The sequence below is a fragment of the Hippoglossus stenolepis genome, chromosome 7 (assembly GCF_022539355.2).
Source record: "Hippoglossus stenolepis isolate QCI-W04-F060 chromosome 7, HSTE1.2, whole genome shotgun sequence".
NCBI lineage: Eukaryota > Metazoa > Chordata > Actinopteri > Pleuronectiformes > Pleuronectidae > Hippoglossus > Hippoglossus stenolepis.
In genome coordinates, this window is record NC_061489.1 from 16,939,517 (window position 1) to 16,950,162 (window position 10,646).

Genomic DNA, 10,646 nt, shown 5'->3' on the forward strand with positions numbered 1-10,646 from the left:
CTTCTCTTAATGATACAAAGCTTCAGGCAACAGCCCTCCACAGCTACTGGTTTACGGCTGAATCCTTTTTGATAAACCCTCCTATAACTTACTGATAAGATGCTTCTTTCATGATGTGAAGTGCAACTCAGAACAGATCCCTTCTATCCACAATGACTTTATCTCACTCCACACTCTCAGATCTCTCTGCGCCGCTCTCTCCGATTCCTGGGTCAGATTTCTGAGAGCCCTTTGACTGTCCTCCCCTCTCGAAAAAAACCCCACATTATTTCCGCCAAGAAAAGCCTGGCAGCCATGGTTCCACAGTGATGGAGGTGATTAGTCTCATCTCCATGGGTTTCTCAGGAGAATTGTGCCTTTCTGTGGCAAATTGGGACTAGCTCATTAATTAGTTGAGCGTGATATGTTGATCCGCCTCCGCCCACACACACAGAAGGATCCTTCCACCCTCCACCCTCCACCACTTGCTGTCTGAAAGATTGCATGTTTGCTGTGTGACTCCTGTGGTGGAGACACTGTAAACAAGCAAGAGGGGACAAGAAGAAGAAGAAGACGAAGAGGAGAAGGGATTATTATGCTCCTCTGCTGAGCTGCTACACATCTGCAGGTGGGTGCATTTGAAATAAATGAGTGATGCTGTACTGTAAACTAAACCAGTGCCATATTCCATACACTGGTCTGCTTTCTTATTCTATTGTTCACCAATGAGAATAACACAATCACAGTGGATTGCGGCTCAGCATAGGTTCATCTTTACAAGGCACTGCTGCTCCGACCAGTCAGAAAAGAGGAACTTAATTAGGGGGATGACAGCTTGTGTGGTGGTGCTCTCATTTCTCCTTCTCCAACGCCACAGATCAACACAAGAAGAACGGGTTTTTTTTACCGCAAACATCAACCATCAGGCTGCCGTTTTGGAGCTGATCCAGGATGCAGCCCTACCTCGCCCTGCTGCTGGGGTTCGTGGCCTCAGCTGCTTCAGGTAAGGCCCAGAGAACACTGACTCTTAATCCTCTAGCTGAAGTGACTTTTATTGTTCTATTTTGTTTTTAATTGAAAGCTACTGTAATCATAAACGTGTAATCCAAATATGGTGAAATGAAATGAAACAAAAAGAGAGGCAAACACTTAAAGAAAGAGGGCACGGCATGAAAAGTGAGTTTTTAACACGATGATTTAAAAGCTGTAAAGTATCACGTGTGGCAACGATGGAACGAGCTCTAAAAGTTTTTGCTAAGTGTTAAAACCAACTTGAAATGAAATCCAGTTGCATTAAGATGTTTTTGTTTCCATGGCGTGTTTATCTGTGCAAACACAGACCAGTGATTTATGTCTCGCTCCAAAAATGTCCTGTTAAACATTCTTTGTGAATAAAGCTCTCATGAGTTTCTCATACATTTCATGGCATAAACTCGTGGTCAGTGCAGAGGAGCAGGGAAACAGTGTGCGCTTCTCCATCTCGCATCTGATACGCTGTTGTGTCTAATGAGCAGAACAAGTGCAGCATCATGAGTTGTTTCAGGGTCATTGTTGAGCTCTACTTTGTTTCTTACTCTCTTTGTCTCGCTCATGTACACCACACACACGTATATGCGGGTCTCGACCGTCGGGCATCAAATTGCAATTTCATGTATTTGCATTCAAGCACATAGAGGCGTCTGTTGTTGGGTGTAATTATGGCTGAATGAATCCGCCATGGCTCCACTGCTTTGCTTTCTGGTGTGTTACTGTGTGAGGTGTAAACGGGGTCATTTTGAGGTTGGATGAATAGTTCATTTAGTCGAGGGACTTTGGGTGAAAGGTGACTGTTCACTCGGGCAGGAGTCAGGATGCTCACACAAAAACAACAAGAATAAAATGCTGATTTCTGGTTTCAGACTACATTTCGTTCCTTGTCTCTCGACTACATCTTGTGTGCTGTGGTGAATTAAAAAAAAAATGCTGAACATTGAATCTCAGTTCTGCTTCAAGCTCCAAAAAGACACTGAACGAATAAATGGAAACTTTTATAACCCTTATCAAATAGTCGTTTCAATACTAAGTGATGAAAAAGTGCACATTATCAATTGCGTTTCAATCCTTACATGCTGAGTTTCTACGATATTTTCCAAATCCTCAACAAAGTCATCAGGGAGCACTTTGTTCTTCATCCCTAAGACTAACTGTATTATTCCCTGAGAGATAGAATTATTGATTCACTTTAATATTCTCTAAATTGGTGTTAAATGTTAGGGCCTAAGTTAAAATTTAACAAAAAAAGATATGAAGCTTTCCATATGTTTTTAGTGTTTTCATTTTTGAGCTTTCCAGTTTTTATACCACTAATGTTGAGATAGCCACATGGTGAAAAGCAGAAGTGAGACGGATGGAGGGATGTTATTCTGGTCCAAGTCTTCAGTCTGCTCTTCTGAATATGTCCACTTCCAAACTACATCGGATTCCTGGAGCAGACGAGACGGCTCTGAGATCTCAGTTATTTTAAAATGACCAAAATCTGAAATTATTATGGAGCAACAATACAATGGAGCAAAAATACTGTCAAGGGAACTTATGCTGCCGAGTCTGTTCTGATTCATTTGTTGTCATACTTTTCCTTCTGTGTTTCATTCCCCTAAAAAGTCAAACAAATGCATTCATTGATTCATATTTGCCCTCCTCCTCCTCAGCAGTATGGAGGCGTCCAGTGATAAAGTTCAACTCCAAGGTGGTGGGGAGTTCCGAGGTGGTGGTGACACCCGGGAACCCTCTGGATCTGAGGTGTGAGGGCGACGGGTACGTCACCTGGCAGACCAGGCTCACCAAACACAAACGCTATGTGTCCAAGGGCAACAGGAACTTCCGCACCTTGAAGGTGGAGCATCCCACGGCAGAATTCACCGGAACGTACAAGTGCTATTATACGGCCGGGTCTCAGCAAGGTGGCCTGACCTCCTCAGTGCATGTGTACGTACAAGGTGAGCTCAGATGAATGAAAGTCTCACTGTCCCATGCTTTCTCTTGTTGTTTGGATCATTGTCCCCTCTGATTAGATTTCCATTGTGCAAATGTCACATTATTAATTTGTTTTTCATTCTAATAAATTCTCACCATTTCTCTCCTCTAGATCCAAGCCGTCTGTTCTGGACCAGCAGCACCTCCCTGCGGGTGGTGAAGAAAGAGGGTGAGGACTACCTGCTGCCCTGCCTGCTCACCAACCCGGCCGCCACAGACCTGGGCCTCCGCATGGACAACGGCACCAGCGTGCCACCAGGCATGAACTTCACCGTCGACCGGCACCGGGGTATTTTCATCCACAACCTGCACCCGAGCTTCAACGCTGACTATGTCTGCACGGCCAGGGTCAACGGAGTGGAGAGGACGTCCAAGGCCTTTTCCATCAACGTCATTCAGAGTGAGACATATCTGCCTGTCAGCAGTGTTGTGGTTATCTGAAGGGTATGAGGGTTTCCAATTTGACCCACATTTATTGTTCCAGAGCTTCGTTTCCCTCCTTACGTCTTCTTGGAGACTGATGAGTACGTGCGCATCGTTGGGGAGGAACTGAAGATTCGCTGCACCACACACAACCCCAACTTCAACTACAACGTCACCTGGAAATCCACAACTAAGTCGGTCAGTAGCAAGAACTTTGGGACCTTTCTTGAATGTGGCAGTAATCATTGATTTTAACTTTTTAATTTCTTTTTGTCTTCAGAAACCAACCATCGAGGAGCGGGTTCGCTCCAGTGGAGAAAACCGCCTGGACATAGAGAGCATACTGACCATCTCCGCCGTGGACCTGGCAGACACAGGAAACATTTCCTGCATTGGTACCAATGAAGCAGGGGTGAACAGTTCAACCACGTACCTGCTGGTTGTGGGTAAGACTCAGAGACAAGCACACATGCAGCGACTGATACTGAAATGCTCGGAGCACGTGTCCAGCACTGATGAATGACAACAAGCTGACAGTATGTACCTTGATTCTCCTGAACAGACAAACCCTACATCAGGCTGCTGCCCCAGCTGTCCCCTAAACTGTCCCGCCAGGGTCTCTTGGTGGAGGTGAACGAGGGAGAAGATCTGGAGCTCACCGTGCTCATCGAAGCGTATCCTCACATCATAGAGCACAGGTGGCGCACGCCGACGTCTCCCAACACGTCCACACAGGAGCACAGGTTCATCCGATACAACAACAGGTACGACAGCGCTGCTGCAGTGCAAACCAATGTGTGTGAAAGCTGCTGTCTTACATGCTTACACAGTGTAAATTTAGGAAAATAATCCGTTGTACTACAGGAAGGAGAAGCTACTCTGAAAAAGTGCTGTCGGTGCATTTTGGGTGAATTTGACAGGGAACGCCAAGGTCACTGTATTTCCTCAGGTCATGAAACTGTTTGCGGAGGGAAGAGTTGTGTTCTCCTTTTAGAATATTGACGTACTCTGAGATGATACATGGGAAATGTCTGAATTCAAACCGCAGAATGTGTCACTTCTGATTCTGCAGACATTCCTCTTTTTCTCAGTCGATCTTTTTTTCTTCTTCTTACAGATACCATGCAACTCTGCAGCTGAAGAGAATGAACGCACAGGAGCAGGGCCAGTACACCTTTTATGCCAGGAGCGACTTGGCCAATGCATCCGTCACGTTCCAAGTCCAAATGTATCGTAAGTGATGGAAGAAGTAAAAACACATTTTTTACAGTTCGTTGAAAGGCCGTTAAAAAAACCTCATAATCTGATGGATGATTCTCCCAATTTAGCAAAACTGAACATTAACTTTTCCCTCATTTTTCTTTGCTGGCAGAGAGACCTGTTGCTGTGGTGAGATGGGAAAATGTAACCACACTCACTTGCACTTCATTTGGTTACCCCGCGCCCAGAATCATCTGGTACCAATGTTTTGGGATACGGCCTACGTAAGTATCCCAGCACAGGGAACGACAGTAAGTTTGCTGTATTGTCTGTATCCTCTGACTGACGGAATATGTGTTTCAATGAGGCAGGTGCAATGAAAACACCTCGGGGCTGCAGTTGGCGATCCCTCTCCAGGCTCCCACCGTGGAGGTTCAGAGGGAGGAGTACGGCGCCGTGGAGGTGGAGAGCGTCCTCACCGTGGGGCCGTCCTCTCAGAGGATGACAGTGGAGTGCGTGGCCTTCAACCTCGTCGGCGTCAGCAGCGACACTTTCGCCATGGAGGTCTCCGGTGGGTTTTTGGAAGATGTGAAACCAGTCTTTGTGCTGTGTTAATCATGCTGTCACATGGACCAGAGTCAAATGCAAATCTAATTTCTCCATTGAGAAATTGTTTTTCTAATGGTCAGCTGCTCCCTTCCTTGGTAGCCGGATGCCTAATTAAACTGTATGAATCCATTCTAATCTAATCTGATCTATTTTTGAAAATCATCATTGCAAATAGCATAAACAATTCCACAAAGGCGCATAAGATAAATCAGCTTGCATGACACAGGGTCAGCACATACAAGTTCAATTGTGTATGAATGTTGATCTTTCTTTGAATGGACAGATAAGCTCTTCACTTCCACTCTGACTGGAGCCGCAGGAATCCTGGCCGTCCTCCTGCTGCTCCTGGTTTTCCTCTTTTACAAATACAAGCAAGTAAGATACACGTTTATATTCTATTTTATATATTTATACAAAGTAGTGGAATAGTATGTAGATATTCAAATTTTCCAAAGAGACGTGCTTTTTGTTTTGAGAACACTCCTGACTGTCTCTTCACTTTTCTTTTTTTCAGAAACCCAGGTACGAGATCCGCTGGAAGATCATCGAGGCCAGAGATGGAAACAACTACACCTTCATCGACCCCAGCCAGCTGCCGTACAACGAGAAGTGGGAGTTCCCACGAGACAAGCTGAAGCTAGGTTTGCTGCATTTTCTCTTAAACTGACTCAATTGATCTTGAATGTTAAAATTAAAAAATTTAAAATCCTGGATCTGCCCCCTGAACTGGGTCGGAACCAAAATTTTAAGAGTTCTAACCCGACCCATGCAGCATCTGTCCATTTTCCTCCAGTTTCATGGTAATCTGTCCATTAGTTCTTGTGTAAACCTGCTAACTAACAGACACACTCTAATGGAGACATATCGTCCTTGGCAGTGTTCTTGTTGAATTTGTTAAACAATTAGATAAATATTATATTAGCTTTAATGGAATAGTAATAATGATAACATGTTATGTTGAATATTTGACTGCACATGACTGATGAGTCTCATATTTCCTGTCTGACCAGGAAAGATCCTGGGCGCTGGAGCTTTCGGGAAGGTTGTCGAGGCCACAGCTTACGGTCTGGGAAAGGACGACAACATTTTGCGTGTGGCTGTGAAAATGCTGAAAGGTGAGCCGATGTTCGGAACCACGACCGAACAGAGACATATTTGTTTACAGAAGTTAGAGGGACTGGAAAATCCGAGGATGTTCTGGTCAACGTGAGGACATTTGAAAATGTGCCTTAGCAAAATCCTAAAACATTTGTTTCGCATGACCAGAAGCGATAATATGACTTTACGATGACAATCTGTTGCATGCTTATGCAGCCAGTGCCCATTCCGATGAGAGGGAGGCCCTGATGTCTGAGCTGAAGATCCTGAGTCACCTGGGACACCACAAGAACATCGTCAATCTGCTGGGAGCCTGCACCTATGGGGGTCAGACACGTTTCTGAAAACGTCCTCAAAAGTTTGTGGTAATTTGTAGTAATTTGTTGGAAGTGTCATAACGTGGTGTGTTTCCTCTTCAGGCCCAGTGCTTGTGATCACGGAGTACTGCAGCCTCGGCGACCTCCTGAACTTCCTTCGCCAGAAGTCCGAGACGTTTGTGAATTTTGTCATGAACATGCCCGACATCATGGAGAGCTCCAACGACTACAAGAACATCTGCAATCAGAAGCATTTCATCAGGAGGTACATCCCCAAACATCTGCATTTCAAAAAAGGGACACTTGGTCAAAATCTGTTCCTGATGACGTTTGTTTCATCCCACAGTGACAGCGGGATCTCCAGCGAGCTATCGAGCAGCTACATGGAGATGAGGCCCAGCCAGCCGCAAAATACGGAGCAAACTCAGGGTAAAAATGAAAATACAGTCACTCAGCAGAGTGCTGTTCAAAATCCTTAGTATGTTTGCTTCCTGTTTCTGGGTGTTACTAATATTATACTTGTGTGACTCATGCTTGAAGACACTGTGTGTGAGGAGACGGGCGACTGGCCCCTGGACATCGACGACTTGCTGAGGTTTTCTTTTCAAGTGGCTCAGGGCCTCGACTTTCTAGCTGCCAAAAATGTGAGTTACTTTATCGTACTAGTTTGACAATTAATTTGATCATAAATCTTAATGCTACACGTCTCCCTCCACTGATCCTGTGTGTGTGTGTGTGTGTGTGTGTGTGTGTGTGTGTGTGTGTGTGTGTGTGTGTGTGTGTGTGTGTGTGTGTGTGTGTGTGTGTGTGTGTGTGTGTGTGTGTGTGCCTGCTTGCAGTGTATTCACAGAGACGTGGCTGCCAGAAACGTCCTGTTGACCAACCGCAGAGAGGCCAAGATCTGTGACTTCGGCCTGGCTCGTGACATCATGAATGACTCCAACTACGTGGTGAAGGGCAACGTAAGCATTTGACTTCATCGGAACCAACGTTTGCTGACAACATGAGATGAGCCTGGTAAAGAAAAACAACACTTTCTGTCTGCAGGCGCGTCTGCCAGTGAAGTGGATGGCTCCGGAGAGTATTTTCGACTGTGTGTACACGGTGCAGAGCGATGTGTGGTCCTATGGAATCCTCCTGTGGGAAATCTTCTCTTTAGGTCAGAACACAAACACATGCTCCCCCATATACATACACACATTCACTTTGCTAAAATAACAGTGTGTGTCTCGTCTATTAGGCAAGAGCCCGTACCCCAGCATGGCAGTGGACTCCAGGTTCTACAAGATGGTGAAGCGTGGCTACCAGATGTGCCAACCAGACTTTGCCCCACCTGAAATGTAAGTTCTACGCTTCAGCGACATGACGCCAGTCAACGTTAATGTCTTATCTTATAAAGGTTCTCATCATATCATATCAGGAGAGTCCATGGTCAGAGTTGTTATCAGATTGAGAGGAAACATTAAGTTGGAATAACTGCAACAAAGACTGATTCATGAAAAAATGAATGATTCATCCTAAGATGACTCCACAGATCAAACAGCGTGATTCCCAAATGTTCATGATAACGGAACAAAGACCCTCTTCTCTTTTCGTCTGCCTCCCCCATCCAACATCTCAAATAAATAACAAATGAGGTAAACTCATGAAGTGCCTCCATTATACCTGATCTAAAAAACCAAAACTCATATTTAACAAGCCTCAGACTCCAAACTTATCAAGTGGCCGAGATGAGAAAAATAAAGAGAGTGTTTTCCCCCAGTATCAGGGGGCCCTAACATCTGTGTGCGCTGATTTGGCATGTCTGTCACACCACCCGGAATAACTGGTGCCGTGGAAACCGAGGGGACTGAATCTGAGTCAGGGCCTAATCATCTGTTGTTCTCCTGTGAGTCAGGCCTCAGTTCTGCCTGTTAGCCACATGATCTCGAAGCTAGGGAGCCATGTAACTGCTATTTCACGGCAGCAAAATGAGACTGGAGGGTCAGGGGCTCTTATGAAGGAGGCTCTCTTATCAAACTGCGTCACCGCCCTCCATGAGCCCCCCCTTATTTATTTATCTAATTCGGCTTCATGCTGTTGCTCAATTTCTCCGCCAAAGCTGAGCAGTTTGCCGTGGAAATCGAGTACATCGAGGCCCCCCGGCCATAAAACATCTGTAGTGCAACATCACAGTGTTTTGTGCGGCGGATTTGTTCGGCAGGAATCGGCCTCTTAAAGTACGTTCTGCTTGTGTTTCAGCTACGCGATCATGAAGATGTGCTGGCACCTGGAGCCCACGGAGCGCCCCACGTTCAGCAAGATCAGTCAGATGATAGAGAGGCTACTTGGGGACCAGCCAGAGCAGGAGCAGGTGAGTTAGTGGGAGTTGGGTTTGGCTTCATCAAAAAGCTCCAAAAGGAACAGAGCAGGTGATGCTGCAGCCAAGATGTCCTCAGGAAACCCAGCTTCTCAAAACCTAATTCTCCCCAAAACAGGTGACAGTTTTAGCCACGTTAAATTAATTGGATTTTTTGTGATTAAACGTGTTTGGGTGTTGTTACCAAAGGAGATAATCAGGGTTTAGCTGCTGGTGCAGTTTGAATGCAGGACCTCTTTCGCTTGTAACACCATCATATTTAGATGAAGACGATATTTGGCCTTTTTTCCGTATCGACTCTCACCGTCTTAATGACGCCTCTCCACAGCTAATCTACCAGAATGTTCAGCAGGAGGTCACAGAGGGTGAAGTGTGTGACGAGTCCAAGGGCTGTAACGGCCCCTGTGACCAGTCTTGTGACCACGAGGAAGAGGAGCAGCCTCTGATGAAGACCAACAACTACCAGTTCTGTTGAGCCCGGCCCCGGACCACCACCAAGCACTCACCCGAATCAATCGCTCATCGACGACAAGCCTTCAGGAGAACGGGATAAGCTGTAGTCTGTGGCCCGAGCACGGCAGCTTGTTCCAGCTGCTGCACGGTCGCAGAGTCGCCTCCACAGCTATTTTTTGCTGTTTGTGCCTGAGCGCCAGACAGACGAGCAGCTGCAGCGAGCATGTGACTTGCTTCTCTGCAGACCATGACTAGAAATTGCCACGTCTCACACCGACTGCAGACAGGAAAGCAGGAAACATGTCAACACAACCACACAAACATCCCCAGCAGTGCCTTACCCTAAACGCTACGCCCTCACGGACTGTTTATTATTCCCCCTGAGATGTATTTTCAGCATAATCAAGAAGACAATTTGTCCTTTCTTCCGTGTTCTTAATTATACATTGTACACCATGTTTATCACAATTTTTTTTTTTTTACTACTGCCCTCAAGAGTGCATGTGTTGTTCCAGTTCAGTCACTTTAGTCAGCAGCTTCACTTCCTTTTCATCGTTTTTATCGCATGTATGCTTTCTCAGTGGAAGCAGCCAGACAGTCGCGAACACTGGAGCCATTGAACAAAAAAAAAGAAGGCGGTGGAAGCTGAGGCACCACGTTTTCATGTGGTGCAGGCGAACCAGATTTTATTCCCCAATCACCTTAATTGAACATCTGAACAGTGCAAGTGTTTCTCCCTCCCCTGGTTGAAGCGTGCCGAATCAGCCATGGAGAAGGCAAAGAATGACCATGTTGTTTTCCCCCTTTATGCTTTGATCAGAGCTGTATTTCTTGTGACACACTTACAGTAGCTGTCAGTTGGTGGCAACATGTGATTGTTCCACTTCAGTCTAATTAATTAACCAGTGTTTAGTCTGATTTAGGAGCAGGGAATACAACTGAACTGAGCAGGTCTGAAAATGTGAACGTTATTATTATTATTATCATTATTATGTGTGTCGCACAACTTAATCTTCTCATTTCCTGTAAAGTTAGAAGAGTGTTTCGCTTCACTGATGTCTATATGTAGCGGTCAGCCTTCACTGCCATCAGCCTTCACTGCCATCTGTATGAACGTTTTAAGAATAGTATATAAGCTATGTGAGAGATACAGACATTTCAAACGTGCTTGCACCTGAATGCAGCACGAGTGACAC

General features: G+C 45.6%; 1 protein-coding gene across 2 annotated transcripts; it reads left to right on the top strand.

Moving 5' to 3' along the window:
* The first annotated feature begins 363 nt into the window (after positions 1-363).
* csf1ra (colony stimulating factor 1 receptor, a) lies at positions 364-10,408 on the top strand. 2 transcript variants are annotated; one of them, XM_035162201.2, is made up of 22 exons: positions 364-607; positions 857-982; positions 2,667-2,954; positions 3,104-3,391; positions 3,476-3,612; positions 3,695-3,860; positions 3,977-4,178; positions 4,532-4,647; positions 4,787-4,898; positions 4,986-5,185; positions 5,507-5,598; positions 5,738-5,864; positions 6,234-6,338; positions 6,538-6,648; positions 6,741-6,903; positions 6,985-7,067; positions 7,179-7,282; positions 7,478-7,600; positions 7,686-7,797; positions 7,879-7,978; positions 8,880-8,991; positions 9,326-10,408. In XM_035162201.2, exons 2-22 carry the CDS (start codon positions 931-933, stop codon positions 9,470-9,472), a joined length of 2,940 nt encoding a protein of 979 aa, XP_035018092.1. In that variant the 5' UTR covers positions 364-607; positions 857-930; the 3' UTR covers positions 9,473-10,408. The 2 variants fall into 2 exon arrangements, with proteins under 2 accessions (XP_035018092.1, XP_035018093.1); XM_035162202.2 differs by having other exon boundaries at positions 2,670-2,954.
* Positions 10,409-10,646: the final 238 nt, after the last annotated feature.

Excerpts from the sequence above, each read along its gene's own strand:
- csf1ra (XM_035162201.2), top strand. The coding sequence starts at position 931 with ATGCAGCCCTACCTCGCCCTGCTGCTGGGGTTCGTGGCCTCAGCTGCT. Across the intron at positions 983-2,666 it reads CGTGGCCTCAGCTGCTTCAG|CAGTATGGAGGCGTCCAGTG; the intron begins GTAAGGCCCAGA and ends CCTCCTCCTCAG. Across the intron at positions 7,798-7,878 it reads GTGGGAAATCTTCTCTTTAG|GCAAGAGCCCGTACCCCAGC; the intron begins GTCAGAACACAA and ends CTCGTCTATTAG.